The sequence below is a fragment of the Sminthopsis crassicaudata genome, chromosome 2, assembly GCF_048593235.1.
Source record: "Sminthopsis crassicaudata isolate SCR6 chromosome 2, ASM4859323v1, whole genome shotgun sequence".
NCBI lineage: Eukaryota > Metazoa > Chordata > Mammalia > Dasyuromorphia > Dasyuridae > Sminthopsis > Sminthopsis crassicaudata.
This window is the reverse complement of record NC_133618.1, coordinates 225,227,612-225,249,656: the sequence shown is the minus strand read 5'-3', so window position 1 is coordinate 225,249,656 and position 22,045 is coordinate 225,227,612. Positions and strand designations below refer to the sequence as shown.

Below are 22,045 nucleotides of genomic sequence, written 5' to 3'. Positions count from 1 at the left end.
TGATCCTTTGATACTAATTTTTTTTCTTTTTTTTCTTTTTTTATTTATTATTAATTTTTTTAAATTATAGCTTTTTATTGACAGAACAAAATCATGGGTAATTTTTACACCATTGTTCCTTGCACTCACTTCTGTTACAACTTTTCCCATCCCTCCCTCCACCCCTCCCCTAGATGGCAGGTAGTCATATACATGTTAAACATGTTAAAGTATTTCCTAGATACAATATATGTGTGCAGATCCGTACAGTTCTCTTGTTGCACAAGAAAAATTGGATTCAGAAGGTAAAATTAACAGTTTACACTCATTTTCCAGTGTTCCTTTTCTGGATGTAGCTGATTCTGTCCATCTGTCCATTCTGATCATCATTGTTGATCAATTGGAATTGGATTAGCTCTTCTGTATGTTGAAGATATCCCCTTTGATACTAATTAACCAGTGAAGGAATGTAATATATCATTTTATGACCAGTTAGATACTAACATGTATAGTTTTAAATAATTGGGCAAGAAAGATATTTGCTTATAAGAATTTATTTCTTGCCCACTGATAAAATGATAGCAGTTTCTGATGTTGATAGTGCCAAGGAATTTGATGGCAGGAACTTTCTTTTCGGGGTCCTCAAGGTATAGTGGCTCTAGCATCTGAAGAAGCAGTTGGCAGGCTGTATCTTCCATATAGATTGCTTTCCAGGATGATCTTTGAAGACATTTTCCAAGATTTTTGGGTGCAAGGTCTTGGGCTGCCTTCATCAGAATCTGAGGAGTGATGGTGGTCAGGATGGTGCTTTGACTTGCCAGACACATACTACCCTAGGAGCCCCAACTCTTTGGCTAGGCCAACTTTTCTACCCTATGTGTGTTAGATTGTTGAGATGACTGACCCTTTTCCATAAGAGGTGCTTGTCTAGATGATTACTTTTGAGGCCTGAGTTCAAAGCAGGGCTACTTTCTGGATGGGATTGTAGAAGAGAAGGAGCACAGGAAATGGTGTTGGTGTTTTTACATGGCTGTGCTATGTGTGCTCAGCCATATCCAAGGGCTTCCTGTTGCTTTCATGGATGTTGGAAAGGGAATAACATTCCCAGACTTTTCTTGATTCATGGTGCCTTTATGTTTTCGTAAATTTTTCATGGCACCCCTATATTAGTTGAAATACCCCAAAGTTCTCTTTATATTAAGTAGTCAGGTTAAAAATTCAAAATATCCTGCTGTACCCTAGTGGGTTTTATGTGGTACTTCTGGGCATAATTTGGAAAATATGGATGTAAAGAGATTAATGCTTGTGTTCAGGGCTCAGCTGTGATTCTTAGATTAGAACAGTGAATAAAGTCAAGGGAATGGCAAGAAGTTCATTAGTCTCCTGTCCTCACAGTCCTTTGCCCCCCACCAAATCAGATTTCTTGCTGCCCAAAGATTTTAGCCAAAATGTCCTTGTGGCTGGCACCCTTTCTTTCCTATTCCCAGTGTCAAGTTAGAGTATTAGACAGGATGTTTCAAGTACTAAATAGAAGAAAAACTCTGAGGAAAGACTGGAGTACATGCCCACAGAAGAAAATCTTGCAGTTTTCTATCTCTTCTTAGTTAGCTTCACATCTTTTAAATGCACATCCACAACATACCCACTTTTGTTGTTTTTCTGACTGAGTTTTCTTAATGGGAAAGCTTGGGGTCTCTGACTTCCAAAAGTGGAGATGCTAGGACTTGTTAAACTCTATACTTTTCTGCTATGCTTAAATTTTATTTTGCATGTTCCCTGAAAGCAAGGAAAATGCTCTGCTCTTAAATGTATTCCCATTTTCTGTCTTGAACATTAATAAGGACTTAAAATTTTATGACTGCTAAACATAATTGTACAGGACGCTGTTTTATGGAGCGTAAAGCGTAATCAGCAAATACTCCATATGTGATTGTATGTATTTACCTAATTTTGGTTGTAGTCATAGTGTTTTGTTTTGGATTGGTTCTGTGATTTCACTGACTAGAGGAACTCTGAGCGAAGAAACCACCTCTACATTTTAATTCACCTGCAATTTGAATTTTAGAAAGAATACTGAATCACTGTGGGGTTATGTGGCTTGCCTACGATTACATAGCTGTCATATATCAGGCAGAATAGAGGTTATGAGATCCAGCTTCCAGTTCAGCTCCCTATGCATTATGCCATATTAATTCTCTTTATAATTTGTTACATTATGAATCTATTTATAGATTTTTAGATACTAGTAAAACCTTTTTATGATTACATATAATTTTTAGTATTTATATATTTTAGAATTTCAACATAATGAAAGACGTCTTTTTAGAAAAAAAGAATGAATAATTGTTACTTCATTTGTTTTCCCTTGAATTGATTAAAAACAAAAAATTAAATTTGGAGTTAGGGGCATAGCAGTAGGATATTTTGACTTTAACATAGAATTATAAAATGTATTCAATTTCTTTCTACCTTAGGGGATATTATTTTCAATGCTCATTACCCAGAGTTGCCCCCTGATTTTATCTTTGGAGAAGATGCTGAGTTTCTGCCAGATCCTTCTGCTCTGCATGTGAGTATCTTTGGCATACTTATATGATGATTATTTGATGTTGAGAAAAAGAACTGGCTTTAAATAGCGATATTTGCTTGTTATGCAGTTTGCCACCCACCCCACTCCTTGTTATCCATACCCACATACAATTTTTTCTCTTGACATGTGAATAAACATAACCCCTTTGCTACTGTAATGTTAATAATGAGATTACTTAATACGGTTTTATTTTAAGAGTGTTTTAAATAATTTTAAGAGAAGTTGGTTGTCTGAAAGAGAGGCAGGTTTTCTACTTTCCCTATACTTTATTATACAAAAATAGTGAAGTTCCAAGTAATGATCATAAGTCCAGTGAGAAACTATACTAAGTCTTTCATCCTAGAACTATAGAAAAACTTCTCTAGAATCTTCTCTCTCTTTCCTCTTTTCTCCAAAAAAGCTCTAGAGTGAGGACCTGAGCACTAAGAGGAACCCCAAGTGATTAGTGTGGTATCTCAGTGCTTATAGTTGGAGAGTCTAGGCCCAGGAAATCTGAGGTGCTTGACACAGTGCTGAAATGTCAGAGAGGACTCTGAATACCTAATGCTCTAGTTCTAGGAGGCAAGAACCTTAGGGATTCAGGGTAATAACAACCATCCCTTTTGAAATTTTAGCAGGAATCAGAGTCTGGCCCCTGCCTCAAATCCCACTTAGCAAATAGACTTCAGAAAATTATCCCCAGGATGATACACTATGACCAAGTGGGATTTATACCAGGAATGCAGGGCTGGTTTAATGTTAGGAAAACTATTAGTATAATTGACCATATTAATAATCAAATTAATAAAAACCATATGATCATCTCAATAGATCCAGAAAAGGCATTTGATAAAATCCAACATTCATTCCTACTAAAAACGCTTGAGAGTATAGGAATAAATGGACTATTCCTTAAAATAATAAGGAGCATATATTTAAAACCTTCAGTAAACATCATATGTAATGGTGATAAACTAGAACCTTTCCCAGTAAGATCAGGAGTGAAACAAGGTTGCCCACTATCACCATTACTATTCAATATAGTATTAGAAACTCTAGCCTTGGCAATAAGAGCCGAGAAAGAGATCCAAGGAATTAGAGTAGGAAATGAAGAAATCAAATTGTCACTTTTCGCAGATGACATGATGGTATACTTAGAGAACCCCAAAGACTCTGCTAAAAAGCTATTAGAAATAATTCAGAATTTTAGCAAAGTCGCAGGATACAAAATAAATCCACATAAATCCTCAGGATTTTTATACATTACCAACACAATCCAACAGCAAGAGATACAAAGAGAAATTCCATTCAAAATAACAGTCGATAGTATCAAATATTTGGGAATATATCTACCAAAGGAGAGTCAGGAATTATATGAGCAAAATTACAAAACACTTGCCACAAAAATAAAGTCAGATTTAAATAATTGGAAAGACATTCAATGTTCTTGGATAGGCCGAGCGAATATAATAAAGATGACAATACTCCCCAAACTAATCTATTTATTTAGTGCTATACCAATCAGACTCCCAAGAAACTATTTTAATGACCTAGAAAAAATAACAACAAAATTCATATGGAAGAATAAAAGGTCGAGAATTGCAAGGGAACTAATGAAAAAAAAGTCAGAGGAAGGTGGTCTAAGTGTACCTGATTTAAAGCTATATTATAAAGCAACAGTCACCAAAACCATTTGGTATTGGCTAAGAAATAGACTAGTTGATCAGTGGCATAGGTTAGGTTCACAGGACAAGATAGTGAATAAAAATAGCAATCTAATCTTTGACAAACCCAAAGATCCCAAATTTTGGGATAAGAATTCATTATTTGACAAAAACTGCTGGGAAAACTGGAAATTAGTATGGCAGAAACTAGGCATGGACCCACATTTAACACCACATACTAAGATTAGATCAAAATGGGTCCAAGATTTAGGCATAAAGAACGAAATCATAAATAAATTGGAGGAACATGGGATGGTTTACCTCTCAGACTTGTGGAGGAGGAAGGAGTTTGTGTCCAAGGGAGAACTAGAGACCATTATTGATCACAAAATAGAACATTTTGATTACACCAAATTAAAAAGTTTCTGCACAAACAAAACTAATGCAAACAAGATTAGAAGGGAAGTAACAAATTGGGAAAACATTTTTACAGTTAAAGGTTCTGATAAAGGCCTCATCTCCAAAATATACAGAGAATTGACTTTAATTTATAAGAAATCAAGCCATTCTCCAATTGGTAAATGGTCAAAGGATATGAACAGACAATTTTCAGATGATGAAATTAAAACTATTTCCACTCATATGAAAGAGTGTTCCAAATCACTATTGATCAGAGAAATGCAAATTAAGACAACTCTGAGGTATCATTACACACCTGTCAGATTGGCTAAGATGACAGGAACAAATAACGATGAATGTTGGAGGGGCTGTGGGAAAACTGGGACACTGATGCATTGTTGGTGGAGTTGTGAAAGAATCCAACCATTCTGGAGAGCAATCTGGAATTATGCCCAAAAAGTTATAAAAATGTGCATACCCTTTGACCCAGCCATACTACTACTGGGCTTATACCCCAAGGAACTACTAGAGAAGGGAAAGGGTCCTGTATGTGCCAAAATGTTTGTGGCAGCCCTTTTCATAGTGGCTAGAAGCTGGAAGATGAATGGATGTCCATCAATTGGAGAATGGTTGGGTAAACTATGGTATATGAATGTTATGGAATATTATTGTTCTATAAGAAATGACCAACAGGAGAAATACAGAGAGGCTTGGAGAGACTTACATCAACTGATGCTGAGTGAAACGAGCAGAACCAGAAGATCATTATACACTTCAACAATGATACTGTACGAGGATGTATGCTGATGGAAGTGGATTTCTTCAACATAGAGAAGAGCTAATCCAATTCCAATTGATTAATGATGGACAGAACCAGCTACATCCAGAAAAGGAACACTGGGAAATGAATGTAAACTGTTATTTTTACCTTCTGAATCCAATTCTTCCTGTGCAACAAAAAATTCGGTTCTACACACATATATTGTATCTAAATTATACTGTAATATATTTAACATATATAAGACTGCTTGCCATCTGGGGGAGGGGGTTGGGGGAGTAAGGGAAAAAATCTGAATAGAAGTAAGTGCAAGGGATAATGTTGTAAAAAATTACCCATGCATATGTACTGTCAAAAAATATTATAATTATAAAATAAAATAAAAAATTAAAAAAAAAAACTGTTAAGCTGCTAAAGCTTAAAACTGCATTAAGGCACTCTTTATTTGTGTATAAATTGTATGGTATATTGTATGGTACAATTGTATGGTATATTGTTCCCTATAAACTTAAGGTATGAAAGGTTTTTTTTTTTTTGTCTTTGTATTCTGGTCCCTTGCATTTGGTAGATATTTAATAAATTCTTATTGAGTTGAATGTGTAATGCAGTTAAATCTTAGAGGAAACATAACAAATACCCTGAAATATTTGTAGAACTATTAGAGAGGGAAGAAAGAAGGAGGAAGTGGATTTTTACTTATTAAGAGTAGATTTTTATTTATTGTAGAAAAACTTTTCTTTGAAGTAGAATTGCATTTACAATGGAATGGGTTCCCCTTTCAGGAAATCAATTTCTTACCACTAATCTATATAATCAAAGATTATGTGTCATACTTAAATTTTCTAGGGCTTATTACCAGATTGAATATGGTATTTTATATTTAGATCATGAAAATTCTCAAAGACCACATTTAGAAGAGTTATGGTGTGTGCCAAGAGAAAGAGAACCTATCTTGCCAGATTTATAATACCTTTGTGCATTGATGAATACTCATACTCAAACACATCTATATCCTAATCTGTGTGAGAATTCTTTGAAATGATGCAGACCATTTTTCATCCATATTTCCCTATCTTATATAAATCTTAGCCGTGACTTTTTGAGGAAGTTCTCCACAGAGGGACTCTATGGCATGGTTGGTGCTCTTCTTGGGGTACATTAAGAAGAAGGTTTTGGGGAGGATTCTGGGAGGATGGAGAAAGTCAATAAATTTCAACCTCTCCAGATTTGCCCCCAAACAAAACAAATTTTCTCCTCAGAGTGATTATAGTCTTTGTGAAAAATCACAAAGACTTAGGGCAGAACAGGAGTTCTTCTGGCAGTGTGAAGTGCAAACACCTCCAGACTATCTTTACAAAAATACCAGTGAGGACCTCTGGGACTAGCTAAATTTGACTGGATCTTCAGCAGGAACCATAAAAACTTTCCCCTCTGCAGAGTCAGGGTTCGAGTCTGGGAAGAATTAGGGAACACTGACTAATTAGGAACTCCAGATCCAGCAGTGCTGCAGAGATGCGGCCCTGGGTGAGAAGGAGCCAGCATACCCATGAATACAGAAGCAGTGGGGCAGACGCTGTTGGCTGCCGGCACTTGCAGGAGAGAGGAGTTTTTGGTATAGCGTTCCAGGTCAGAGGGGGATCTGAAGTGAAACTAGAGGCACCATCCCTTCATCCCACAATTTAAAGTGCTTACACTAATACTTCTCACTACAAATATATATATATGTAAATACTGGCAAAGAAAAAAGACTCCAATCATAGAAACTTACTATGGGAACAGAAAAGACCAAGGATCATCTTTAGAGGAGGACACTGAAGTAAAAAAAAAAAAAATGCTTCTTCTACCCCAAAGAATAACATAAAGTGGTTCCTTGCTCATAGAGAATTTAGAGAACTCAAAAAAGAATTTAAAAATCAAATGAGAAAAAAAAAATCAAAGAAAAACAAAAGATTATAAAAAAAAAGTTAAACAATTAGAAAAGAAAATACAAAGCCTTAAAAACAGAAACAACTCTGAAAATTAGAATTGGGAAAGGGGAAGCCAGTGAAATTTTTTTTTTCAATTAATTTTATAATTATACAATTTTTTTGACAGTACATATGCATGAGTAATTTTTTTTTACAACATTATCCCTTGTATTCATTTTTCCAAATTTTCCTCTCCCTCCCTCTACTCCCTCCCCTAGATGACAGGCAATCCCATACATATTAAATGTGTTGCAGTATAACCTAGATACAATATATGTGTGTAAATCCATTTTTGTGGCAAGTGTTTTGTAATTTTGCTCATACAATTCCTGACTTTTCTTTGGTAGATGGATTCCCAAATATTTTATACTCTCAACAGTTGTTTTGAATGGAATTTCTCTTTGTATCTCTTGCTGTTGCATTTTGTTGGTGATGTATAAAAAATGCTGAGGATGTATGTGGATTTATTTTGTATCCTGCAACTTTGCTAAAGTTGTGAATTATTTCTAATAACTTTTTATTAGAATCTCTGGGGTTCTCTAAGTATACCATCATATCATCTGCAAAGAGTGATAGTTTGGTTTCCTCATTACCTACTCTTATTCCTTTAATCTCTTTCTTGACTCTTATTGCCGAGGCTAGCATTTCTAATACAATATTGAATAGTAATGGTGATAATGGACAACCTTGTTTCACTCCTGATCTTACTGGGAAAGGTTTCAGTTTATCTCCATTACACATTATGCTTACTGACCGTCTTAAATATATGCTCCTGACTATTTTAAGGAATAGTCCATTTATTCGTATACTCTCAAGCGTTTTTAGTAGGAATGGATGTTGTATTTTATCAAATGCTTTTTCTGCATCTATTGAGATGATCATATGGTTTTTATTAATTTGATTATTAATATGGTCAATTATACTAATAGTTTTCCTAATATTAAACTAGCCCTGTATTCCTGGTATAAATCCTACTTGATCATAGTGTATTATCCTGGGGATGATTTTCTGAAGTCTTTTTGCTAATATCTTATTTAAGATTTTAGCATCAATATTCATTAAGGAGATTGGTCTATAGTTTTCTTCCTCAGTTTTCAACCTACCTGGTTTAGGTATCAGTACCATGTCTGTGTCATAAAAGGAGTTTGGTAGGACTCCTTCATCCCCTATTTTTTCAAATAGTTTAAGTAACATTGGGGCTAATTGTTCTTTAAATTTTTGGTAGAATTCACATGTAAATCCATCTGGTCCTGGGGATTTTTTCCTGGGGAGTTGATTAATAGCTTTTTCTATTTCTTTTTCTGAAATGGGACTATTTTAAGCAGTTTACCTTCTCCTCTGTTAATCTAGGAAGCCTATATTTTTGGAGGTAGTCATCCATTTCACTTAAGTTATCAAATTTATTGGCATAAAGTTGGGCAAAGTAACTCCTTATTATTTCTCTAATTTCCTCTTCATTGGTGGAAAGATCCCCCATTTCATTTTTAAGACTAACAATTTGATTTTCCTCTTTCCTTTTTCTGATCAGATTTACCAAAGGTTTATCTATTTTATTGGCTTTTCCATAAAACCAACTCTTAGTCTTATTTAATTCAATAATTTTTTTTTTTTACTTTCAATATTATTGATTTCTCCTTTTAATTTTAGAATTTAGTTTTTGGTTGGGTTTTTTAAATTTGGTCTTTTTCTAGCTTTTTAAATTGCAGGCCCAATTCATTAATCTTCTCTTTCTCTATTTTATTCAAGTAAGCCCCTAAAGATATAAAATTTCCCCTTATTACTACGTTAGCTGCATCCCACAAATTTTGGTATGATGTCTCATCGTTGTCATTATCCTGGGTGAAATTATTAATTGTTTCTATAATTTCTATAATTTGCTGTTTCATTCTTTAAGATGAGATTATTTGGGACAGCTAGGTGGCTCAGTGGATAGAGCACCAGCCTTGAATTCAGGAGTTCAAATCTAGTCTCAGACACTTAACAGTTCCTAGCTGTGTGACCCTGGGCAAGTCACTTAACTAACCCAGCCTCAAAAAAAAAAAAAAAAAAAAGATGAGATTATTTAATTTCCAATTACTTTTTGGTCTATTTATCCCTAACTTCTTGTTGAATGTAGTTTTTGTTGCATTGTGATCTGAGAAGGCATTTACTATTTCTACCTTCCTGCATTTAATTTTGAGATATTTATGTCCTAATATATGATCAATTTTTGTATAGGTTCCATGAACTGCTAAGAAGAAAGTATACTCCTTTCTATCACCATTCAGTTTTCTCCAAAGATCTATCATACCTAGTTTTTCTAATATTCTATTTACCTCTTTAATTTCTTTCTTATTTGTTTTGTGGTTTGATTTATCTAATTCTGAGAGTGCAAGGTTGAGATCTCCCACTATTATAATTTTGTTGTCTATTTCTTCTTGAAACTCTCTTAACTTCTTCTTTAGGATGTTAGATGCTATACCACTTGATGCATATATGTCAACCACTTGACGTTGCTTCATTGTCTATGCCACCCTTTAGCAAGATATTGTTTCCTTCCTTATCTCTTTTAGTTAGATCAATTTTTGCTTTTGCTTGATCTGATATAAGGATGGCTACCCCTGCTTTTTTGGCTTCACCTGAAGCATAATAGATTCTGCTCCAGCCTTTTACTGTATGTATCTCCCTGCTTTAAGTGTGTTTCCTGTAAACATCATATTGTAGGGTTCTGACTTTTGATCCAGTCTGCTGTCCTCCACCGTTTAATGGGAGAGTTCATCCCATTCACATTTACAGTTAAAATGACTAATTCTGTATTTCCTGCCATCATATTATCCTCTATTATGGCTAATATCATATATCCTCGATAATGCTTTTTTTCCCTTGTCCCCCCTGAACCCCTTCCCTAGTATTTAATTTACAGACCCCACTTGTGATGTGCAGCCCTTCCTTTTTAGTATCCCTTGCCCCTCCTTTTCAGTCCCTTTCCCTTTCTTGTACCCTTCCCTTATTCCCCTTTTCCTTTTCCCTTTTCCTCTCCCCCCTTATAATGAGGTGAGAGAGAATTCTCTGAAAAACAAATATGTCATTCAGTTACTCTTTGAGGCTACTCTGATGAGAGTAAGATTCACACAATGTTTCTCCCCCTCTCTAAATTCCCTCAGATGTGGTAGATTTTCTATGCCTCTTCCTGGGATGTAGTTTCCCTCTTTTTATCTCTCCTTTCCCTTTTTCTGATACTATCCCCTTCCCTTTACTACTTCCCTTTTTTATGTTATATCAGTAAAATCAAATTATCCATGTGGACTTTCTGTATATCCACAACAGAAATACGGTTCTCAAGAGTTCTTTTTACCTTTTTTCTGCTTCTCTTGAGTCTTGGGGATGTGAATCAAATTTTTTGTTTAAGTCTGGTTTTTTTCTTAGAAACAAATGGAATTCCTATGTTTCATTAAATTACCATCTTCTTACATGGAAGAGAATGCTAAACTTAGCTGGGTAGTTTATTCTTGATTGCAATCCTTATTCTTTTGCCTTTTGGAATATCAATTTCCATGCCCTTCGATCCTTTAATGTGGAGGCAGCCAGATCTTGAGTGACCCTTATTTTGCACCTTGATATTTGAATTCTTTTTTCCTAGCTTCCTGCAATATTTTTTCTTTAGTTTGGTAATTCTGCAGCTTAGCCACTATGTTACATGGAGTTCTTTTTTTAGGGTCTTTTTCAGAAGGTATTTGATGAATTCTTTCAACGCCTATTTTCCCTTCTGTTTCTATTATCTCTGGACAATTCTCTTTGATGATTTCCTGTAAAATAAAATGTAGGCTCTTTTTTTCATCATAATTTTCAGGAAGTCCAATGTTCCTCAGATTATCTCTCCTAGATCTATTTTCCAGGTCTATAGATTTTCCCAGTAAATATTTGATGTTATTCTCCAGCATTTCTTTTCTTTCTTTTTTTTTTTTTTCTTTTGTTTTGTTTGACTGATTGTTGGTTTCTCAATGAATCATTCATTTCTATTTGTTCATTCCTGATTTTTAATGAGTTATTTTCTTCATTCACATTTTTTCGTTCTTTTTGTATATGTCTAATTGAGTGTTTAAATGAATTATTTTGCTCTGTTGAATTTTTTTCCCTTTCACTAATTTTTTTTAATGAGTTATTTTCTTTTTCCAAATCACAAATCCTACTTTCTTGGGAATTTTTTATCTTTTCCAATTCAGAAATCCTATTTTCCTGTGTTTTTTTAACCTTTTCTAATTCACAAATTTTGTTTCCCAGCACCTCCTGTGAATTCTTTATTTTTTCCAACTCAAATTTCAGGATGTTGTTATTATCTATTATAGCTTCTCTTTCCTTTCCCCATTTTTCTTCAAACTCTCTTAACTTTTTAATAGTCTCTTCTAGGAGAGAATTATGTACTGGGAGGCAGGTATTGTTCCCCTTTAGGGTGTTATCTGGAGACTGTCTGCTGTTAGCCTCCCTGGGGTTGGATACCAGCTCTTTCTCTGTATAGAAGGTGTCAATCATTCTCTTCAGCTTATTACTCATTGTTAACACTCTGTGGGAGGGTCTGCCCTTGGGGTAAGAAATTTATCAGTTTCCTCCTAAACGGGATGGATGCAGCAGTCCTGTGTCTGGGCTTAGAGAGAGCTCTGGGAGAGAGTTCCCCTCTCCCCTCCCCGGAAATGCCTCAGAGGTGGTTAGCACCGCTGCACTGCAAGGATTGCCCAGTGAAGGATCCCCGCTGTGTGGCCTAGTAACTGCCCTGAGGTTTAAGGCTGAACAGTGAAAGTGTCACAAACCCCAGCCAAAGTCTCCTTGTGAGGCCATGGATATTTGCCCCTGATGCATAAAGCTCCTGGGCTCAAACCGGAAGTGTCTGCCTGGAAACCACAGTCCCTACTGTGGAGATTCCATTGTTCTGGGAGTTGCTGCTGCTGGCCTTTCTTTATTGTTAAAATTCCACTGCCTCAGGCTGAGCTCCACACTATAGGGATTAGTGGTTGCCCCAGGCTGTGTCTCCCGCTGTTCAGGCTCTCAACTACCCCAAGGAGAAGCCCCGGGCAGCAGAAGGCCCTGTGGAGATCTGTTAGGTCACTTCTGGATTGGGGTGGTTGTAGGATCTGGCTTTATATTTTAAAGTGGCTTTGATGTCTCTTCTGATCTGCTATTTTATAAGCAGAGTAGAGCTATCAGCCTGTGCCAGATTCCTCTATCTCAGTGGCTTCTCTGATCCCAGACTTCTCCCCAGTCCATTTGGCACTGTGTGCTAGCACCTAACCCTGTCGTGCTAATCTTTATTTCCTCCCCTCAAACCTGACCTTTTATGTTCAAATTCCAGATTCTCTTCAGCTGGTAAGTTGTGCTTCTAATACTTGTGGTTTTTATCAGTTCAGCCTTATTTTTGAGGCCAATTTAACTAGTTGGTATTGAGGGAAGAAGGGAGCTTACAAATTCGCGTGTATCTTTTCTGCCATCTTGGCTCCCAAAGCCAGTGAAGTTATAAGAGACCAATAAATAACAAAACAATATAAAGAATGAAAAAATAGGGGCAGCTAGGTGGCGCAGTGGATAGAGAACCACCCTTGAATTCAGGAGGACCCAAGTTCAAAATTTGGTCTCAGACACTTAACACTTCCTGGCTGTGTGACCCTGGACAAGTCACTTAATCCCAGCCTCAGGGAAAAAAAAAGAATGAAAAAATAGAACAGAATGTGAATCATCTTATAAGAAAAATAATAACATATTTCATATTTATGGGAATGCCTGCCATCTAGGGGATGGGGTGCAGGGAAGTAGGTGAAAATTCGGAACAGAAGGGAATACAAGGGATAATGTTGTAAAAAATGTTATAATTATAAAATTAATTTTAAAAAAAGAGAGAGAGAGAGAGAGAAAGAAAAATAACAGATCTGGAGACCTAGAAAAAAAATAGGAATAATTAAACTGTGACCGAAAAATGAACCACAATGACACATATAAGACACAATAATGCAAAAAATAAACCAAGAAGATTGTCCTGGAGTGATAGAACATGAGGGGAAAATTGAAACAGAAGAAGTCCACTGATCATCACCTCAGAAAGATTCTTTGTGGAAGACACAGAAACTCCCACATCAGAGAAAAATTTACAAGAAACAAGAAAAAAGCAATTTAAGTACACTGGAACTACAATTAGAACTGTACAGAATTACTTAGAATTGTACTTATCAGCAGCCACAAATGAAAGACCTCAGGTTCTGGCATCATATATACTGGCAATCAAAAGAACTAGGCCTGTGGCCAAAAATATATCCAAAAAAATTACCTACAATATTGAATGAATAAAATGGATATTCAGCGAACTTGCATATTTTCAGGAATTTCTGTGAACTAAATCAAAAGAACTCAAAAGAAAATTTATCATATAAGAGCCAATATCAAAGATTAGTTTAAGGAAACAATGTGGACAAATTGTTTTTTATATAGAAGTGCATACCATATGTTTAAGATTGACATCAGCAATTGGGTTGGGAGACAGTTGGGTATGATTTGACACTTAAGCAAAATGGCCTAGGAAAAAGTAAAAATAGTAATTATGTTATACAAATGAAGTACAGAGGAAGTATAGACATAGAGGCTTTAGAGGGGGGAGGAGAGCTTACTCACATTGGGAATAGGTTAAATAGGCCATATATATTTCATGCTGGATATGGTGCCATCCAAAATCTATAAAGAAATAAGAGGGGAGGAATGGACAGAAAGGAATCAAAGAGTGGTGATAGAAGACCAGGGAGGGATCTGTGGGTGTGGGGAGGTTAAGTAATGGCAAGGAAAAGTTAAGGAGCTGAATTAAAGTAGAAGAATTAGCAGGGATAGAAAATAAGAAGTATACACAAACTACAATAAGGATTAGGAGTAGAATTTATTAGGAAAAAAAATACAGCTAATAATCATTGTTCTTAGACAAAATCAGACTTAAAGATTCAATGAAGAGCTAAATCTACATCATATGTCAACCATACTGATATTGTTTTAGGTGCATGTTTACATATGGGTAAATGTATGTATATATATATTGAGTATATTTAGTTATATATGCATGTTGCTCTGTAGGTATTTATATAATGTATATGGGCGTGGGTGTGAATGTATATGCATATATATACATATGTGTGTGTGTGGGAGTGTGTATGTGTATGTATAAATGTGTGTGTGTGTACATATAAATATATATGTATATGTATGTATATGTGTGCGCGTGTCTGCGTGCTTGGGGGAGGGGAGGTAAGGAGGATGAAAGGGGGGAAAAAAGAATAAAATTTAAAAAGGTACACAGCAGAAAACAACAACAAACCTACAAGGAAGCAAAGAAAAGATGGATATTCATGAATATAATTTCTTCTGCTATTATGTATCCTTTCTTGAACTGGAAATTTATTGTTATATATTTTGAATCCTTCCTGATGTTCTGCTGGGCACATGGCAATGTTTTGTTCTATTTTGTTTTATTTTCCTTTTCTGTCTTTTTTAAATTCTTAAAAACAAACTGAAGATAAAGAAATGAAGCCTTAAATTTCTATTTCTAAAAACTATTTGTTTAAAAACACTATATGTAGTATTTGTGTGTAAGGTAGAGGAAAACATTAATTCTTAGTCACATGAAAAGATTATTGTCTCCCTTTTCAGCATTTATGCATTTTGGCTATCAATTATTAAAAATTTATTTTCTTATTTTAATATTTTAAAAAATTCTTTTCAAATTTCATTTGACTCTAAAGTGTCCCCAATTTTCTTTAATGGGTCGTATATCACCAGTTCTTTTCTAAACTAGGCAAGACAGCCACATCTGTTCTTGAATTTCTAAAGTGAAAAAAGTTTGAAAGTTTTAGAGGGGTTTGAAAATTATGACAACATCTGAAGCATTAGCTCTCAGTCATACTCATTTCTTTATATCAAAGGCTTGTCATAAAAATTTTAAAACAAAATCAAGCTACACAAGAAAAGAGTAGATGATAAAAATCAAACTGTAATATGGTATTATAGCCCCAAAGAAATTGGGATCTATTAGTCTTAGTGTCCTGGTTAGGAGTTGCTAAAGGAATGATTTTTTGGTAAGTATCTAGAATCTTATTTTATAATTTTTTTCTTTGTCCTATTACGTTTAATCTTATTAGATTTAAAGCACAGTAACATACATTTCTATACCCCTATTGAGTATTTTATTTCCTATTTGAGCCAATTCTGATGAGACCTTCACTAATCTCAAGGAGAATGTTTAATTCTTCATTTTCTTTTACGTTCAGATCGCTTTCCACTTTTACTATTAATTATGCTTTGTCATACTGCAACTCTAGATTATTTGAACCATCAATGTCCTTTGCTCCTATTCATACTCTGTTGAAGAAAACTAGAAATCACAGAGATATATTGATCAAGCCCCCTACAAGTTCATATTATGTTTCAAGTAAGTCCTTACTAAATCAAGGTAATCCTTCTTTGTACTCCTCTCTAACTAGTTTTTCATTCACTGTTGCAGCTAATCTAATTCTTTTCACTTTTCATCACATCTTCTATCATAACCCTCTCCTTCAAAGCCTCAGATGAAAACCTTATCTTCTATTTCACCTCCCAAATTGAGGCCATTATTGATAACTTTTTATGTCACATCACTGACATTCTCACTATCTCTTCATTCATGTTAGCCTTGTATGAAGAAGTAGTCCTTCTGCAAAAGTCTGTCCTTTCACATGTACCCTTGATCATATTCCCTTTTGTCTTTTCTACTAGAATGACCCCATTATCATGTCAATTCTCAAAATTCAGTCTTTCCTATCTATACTGACTTCTCTGCAGCCTCTAAACATCCCCATGCCTATTCCTATAGTTTAAACTTTCACTTGATCTTAGATCCTCACTAGCTGACATTAAATTGTGTGTGTATACATATTTGTGTATAATATGTCTCTGTGCTGTGTATGTATATGCGTGTGTGTGTGAGAGAGAGAGAGAAAGAGAGAGATACATATAACATATCTTGGTAAGCTTCTGAGTAGACAGTGATAGAAAAGATCTAAGATTCATGAAACAAAAGTTGTAGGAAAAAGTTTTTGCTCTTGGCTAAGTCATTAAAAGTATTTTGTATAATTTTCTTAAGGAGTTTAGTCATAAAGGGAGAGGTATACAAATACATACATAGATACATATATGTGTGTGTGTTTACACATATATAATATAGGGCATACCCCTTTCATTGCACTTTGCTTTATTGTGCTTTGTAGATTTTGTTGTTTTTAACAACAAATGGAAGTTCTGGCAACTCTCATTGACTAAGTCTATCAGTGCCATTTTTTCAACAGCATGTGCTCACATTTTGTCTCTCTGTTACATTTTGGTTTTGCAATATTATGTTGTATGTTATGGTGATTTTTGATCAGTGACTTTTCATGTTACTATTGTAATTGTTCTGGGGTACCATGAACCATGAAGGTGATAAATGATGTATGTCTTCTCTCTGCACCACTGACTGGCCATTCCCTTATTTATCTTCCTCTCTTCGGGTCTCCCTATTCTTGAGATATTACAATGTTGAAGAATATTTCATAAGCTTAATTTATAAAGCAGTGACAGTGTTTGAGAGGATTGATTCCAATTTTCAAAGTTCTACTGTGTGTAAAATGCAATCAAATAGTATCATCTGTTATAGAGAAAATCTTATGTGAAAGAAGAGTCACCATGCTTCATTATTTTATTTTAAAGAAATTGCCACAGCAGCCTTAACCTTAAGATACTACCACCCTGATCAGTCATAAACTGTCAACATCAAGGCAAGACTCCTCACTAGTAAAAAGATTATAATTCGCTGAAGGCTCAGATGATGGTTAGCATTTTTTAGCAATAAAATATTTTAAAATTTAGAGATACACAATTTTTAGACATACCATTGCACACTTAGTAGACTATGATGTGGTATCAATATAACTTTTATATACACTGGGAAAATTTAAAAAACGTGTTACTTTATTGCAGTATTTCCGTTTTTGTGGTGATATGGAAACAGAACCTCATTATCTGTGAAGTATTCCTGTATTGCCTTTCTTAAATGAGTGTGTGTGTGTGTGTGTGTGTGTGTGTGTGTGTGTGTGTGCACACGCACGCCAATACACACTTAGGGTTTTTAAAGGAATTTAGCTACAAAAGTGAGCATGGAAACTATACTATTCTTATATAAACAATATATGTATATTACATGTATGTATATATGTGTCATACATTTATGTATAATTATACACACATGAGAGAGCCATCTTAAGGAGTTTACTTATAAAAGGGAGGATGTGCATACATAGATGTATATCTATCTCTTTAGGTAGATATTTTAAAGATAGGGATATACATACGTATTTATATCTCCATTTTCTGCTGTCTTAAATTTGCCAAGAAACTTGTACATTTAGTCAATCAGGCTATATGCATTTACTAAGTGCCTCCTATATGCCATGTACAGTGTGCTTAGTGGTAGGAATGCAAAGGAAGGTAAAAAACAAATCCTGCAATCTAGGAGCTTTCAATCTAACAACTGATAATCCTGCTTTTGCTTTTCCAAACTCTCTGTAACTTGTGCTTTCAGGTGAAATTACCCTCTCTAGTGTTACCAGTAATTTCTTGTTAAATCTGATGGCCTTTCCCTAATGTTGATTCTCCTTGACTTCTCTGAAGTATTTGACATTTGTTCATAACTTTCTCCTCCTGTATGTTCCGTTAGCTTTTCAAAATACAACTTTCTCCTGGTTCTCCTCCTGTGTGTTTGCCTTTTCCTTCTCACTTTCCTTTTCTAGTTCATCATTTATATCATACTAAATAATTGTACTATCTTCCAGACCTATTTTTGGGTACTTTTTCCCTTCACTTGGTAGTCTCATAAGCTTCCATGGGCTGTGTTTTTTCCTCTTAACCTTCCATCAAGTGTTATCAATTGGCCTTTTGATATTTTTAAATATTTCTCTTATAAGCATCTCAAATAAACCTTATCTAAATATGGAATCTTTTCTCCCCCTTTCTTTATTCCCCAATTCTCATCTCTACACAATTTTCCTTTTAATGTTGAAGGTATCACTATTCTCCTAATACTTCAATTTTACAATTTTGGGATCATCCTCCACCCCTTTTTCTCATTCTACATATCTAACTCTTCTCCCCCCATATTTGTTATTTTTATCTCACATTATCTTTCATTTATGTCATGTCACCATCTCTTTATTCACATAGTTACCTCACTTGTTCAGGATCTCATCCTCTTCTTAATATTTTAATTGATAGAATAGTCTTCTGGTTGAACTTTCTGGCTCAGGTGACTCTTTCTCATCCTTCCTCTGCACAACTGCCAAGTTGATTTTCTTAAGAAGTAGATCTAACCATGTCATACACCCTCTCATTGTACCTCTTCCCCCCATTCCAAATTCAGTAAACTTTGATTGCTTCCTATTTCCTTTGTATAATACATAGTGGACAAAATGAGTGGAGCTCTATTGACTGCCTTTTAAGTTGGGACATGAAGGAATTTTCTTGCTCTTCTGATCTGGATTAACTTCAACTATTGATAACTCCTATTCACTTCTCTTGCCTCCTGAATGGGATAGTAGTAGATAGGAATTAAAAGTTCATGAAACGTAAAAAAAAAGTCTTCAAAAGCTCTTTTTACTTCATTTAAGCAAACAAGAGATTTGGAGAAATTAACTTCTAAAGCCTTTTCACTTGTGAATTTGTATGATCATTTAAGAAATAGATTGTGAAAAGTCTGTAGAATGCCTGGTTATGGAGCCCTAGCTAACATTTATTCATTCCTAATGAATGTTTTTTAAAGTTGATACACATTTCTTTCTATATATTATTTTTACTTTTTTCCTTTTAATTGAGAATTTTAATCTGTCTGACTTGGATCAAAGAAGAATTAGGATATCATGCTCATTGGATTTGGATGATCTTACTCCCTTTCTACCTCCTATGATTGACTAGGAAAGTAGTATTTCCACAGTGGAGGGTGGTATTGTTGGATTTCTTCTGCTGGATTCCACTTGCAGGGACTGAGTTCTTGTTTCATACTCTGATTCTGAACTCTACATGCCACTACCCAGTCTAGTGTGGAGATATGATAGTATCTTGTTAGTAATCTGAAAGAAAAACATTTTTCCTTTTGGGATGTTGAGGATTCAAGAAATGTTGATGTATGCTTTTTGTAGCAGTTTCAGAAAATGTCCTCTAAAGGGAAAACAGGGAGAATTGTGGTTTCCCATCACAGATTTAGCTCTGATGGGGACACCATCCCTCAGTCAAGCAAGGGTGGCAGTGAATATTGCTGAATGTTGACCTAATTTCCCCTCGAAGCCTTCCTGTGAGTCAGCATTTTAGGAAGAGGGGGATGCTCATCTATCAGTGGAAGGCTTCCTCTGGGGTTTGCTCTAGGGGATGAAAGCTCATAGACTGAGAACCAGGGTGGGTAAGAAAATCCCAGAGAAGGGAAGCAAACTTGCTGAGATTTGAATCCAAGCTGTCTGGTCTCAAATCCAGAGCCCCTCCTCCACCACCCATCAAACCTACATTGGAGCACCAAATTCCAGGACTGGTTTGATATCAAGGTCACAGAAATAGTATTGGGCTACATGTGTGTACAAATACATAAGAGAAATATAACTTTTATCATATATATTTCATGATCCAGTAATTTATGTTATACTCTTAAGGCTGATATATGTCTGAATCTGTTCAGAAGTCCTTTATTTTACATATGAATGAATTAGTGAATGAAAAATTTAAGTACTCACTCTGACCTATGATCTATGATAGTACAATGGTAATAAAAATAGAAAAGTGACAATCCCTCCTCTCAGGAAGTTCACATTCTAACTGGGGAGGAATATTCAGTTCTAGGTTGGTAGAAAGGTAGGAAGTGAAGGGTATTCCTAGGGTGCCTTGGCAGGAGAGATGGCAGTGCTCAGAGATCTGCACAGGGAAGTGATAAGCAGATGGACAAAGCAAATTCATTTTTTAAAAGTAGTAATTTATAATATAGAATTTTGTGCAGAAGAGGGGAAAGACAAGGCATTACCTCCCCGCCAAAAAACAAACAAACAAACAAAAAAAACAAGATAGATAGGGAGGATGGTAGAAGTTGTTAAGGGAAAGAACCTGGGCAACCAAGATCCAGAATCTTTGCTAGTCACCTGCTTTATATAGTTTTCCTGCAGGTATTCTCTCTCTCTCTCTCTCTCTCTCTCTCTCTCTCTCTCTCTCTCTCTCTCTCTCTCTCTCTCTCTCTCTCTCTCTCTCTCTCTCTCTCTCTCTCTCTCTCTCTCTCTCTCTCTCTCCCTTTTTATCTCCTCTCTCTCTTTTTTAAGCTCAACCTGACATTTTACAGAGCTGTTGATATTCATACATTTCAGTCATTTCCAACTATCTGTGACCCCAATTGGGCTTTTTCTTGGCAAGAATGGTTTGCTGTATCTCCAGCTCATTTTACAGCTGAGGAAGCCTGAGGCAAACAGGGTTAGGTGACTTGTCCAGTGTTACACAGCTAAGAAGTGTCTGAGGATAGATTTGAACTCATGAAGATGGGGTCATCCTGATTCCAAGCTCAGTACTCTCTCCACTGTGTCACCTAGCGGATCGCTTGTCTTTGAAGAACAAACAGATGCTACCTTTGTGTCTACTTTGGCATGGTAAGAAAGTGTGACAAATTTCACAATTGATGCTTTGAGAGGTAACTTTTTAGGTAATTCTAGGGAGAGCTTGCACCTCAGGTTTTCATGTACTATTCCGACTGCCTCATGAATGGACTCAACCCACTTACATTTGACTTTATGAAGGCAAAAATTCCCTTGTCTTTAGATACTAGGATTGCCACTTTCTGCTTTAAACTATCTAAGGATCTCTTTCCTACTAATTCCCCTATCATTCTATTCTAGATTACATCTTGGGTGATGATGTTAGCTAGGTCATGATTTGGAGAAGCATATTGGGGAATCAACTAAAGGGAAAGATACCTAGGTAGTAACTGTTATGAATTCTTTTCTTGGATTGAACTTTCTGGAATGAATTGTACAGGAATAACACAGCTTAGGCAAGATCATTAAACAGCCTGTCTTTTCATTGTTGTTCTACTGAAATCTTTTGAATTCCCTTCTTAATTTTAAGAGGTTTGTGTTGTTTGTTAGGATTTTGTTTAAACTTTACATACTGGTTGAAGGGTTCTTTTTTTTTTTTATCTTTCAATTTATTTTATTATAGAATTTGGATGCCTATAGGTTTGAGAACATTTAGAAGCAAAATACTATTACAAATTTTGAACCCAGTTCTAATGTATGTTTTTTCCAACATTTTGAAAAGCAAAAAAACCTTAGCGTTAAAAACAGTTTCAGTAAAATTCTCTGCATCCGGCTGATATTGCATGCCAAACTACAACCCCCACAGAAGCCTTGAAGAGCCAAGATTTTTAAACCTACAAATAAGCCTATGAGAAATTTGCCAATTCAACCTTAAGATCATCCAATGAAATTCTTGTAATTCATAGTTGCAATCTTGGATCAATTCTAACTTGGGATAGATATTACTTTCCAAAATCAAACTTATTTTTCTCACACAAAATTTGATTTAGTTTGTTAAGATGGTGAAATACATGAAATTACACTGATGAAAAATATTAAATTCTTTCAGAAATTTAAAGATGTTTCTT

At 35.3% G+C, this 22,045-nt stretch overlaps 1 protein-coding gene across 3 annotated transcripts in view; it reads left to right on the top strand.

Moving 5' to 3' along the window:
* The window catches only part of BABAM2 (BRISC and BRCA1 A complex member 2), a 514,351-nt gene that overhangs the window by 99,176 nt on the left and 393,130 nt on the right, over positions 1-22,045 (top strand). For all 3 annotated transcript variants that reach the window (XR_012486190.1, XM_074288294.1, XM_074288295.1), the window contains exon 4: positions 2,454-2,548. Coding sequence is in view for 2 of the 3 variants with exons in the window: in XM_074288294.1 (XP_074144395.1) it covers positions 2,454-2,548 (95 nt within the window). In the remaining variant the exon portion in view is untranslated. The remainder of the gene's footprint in view (positions 1-2,453; positions 2,549-22,045) is intronic.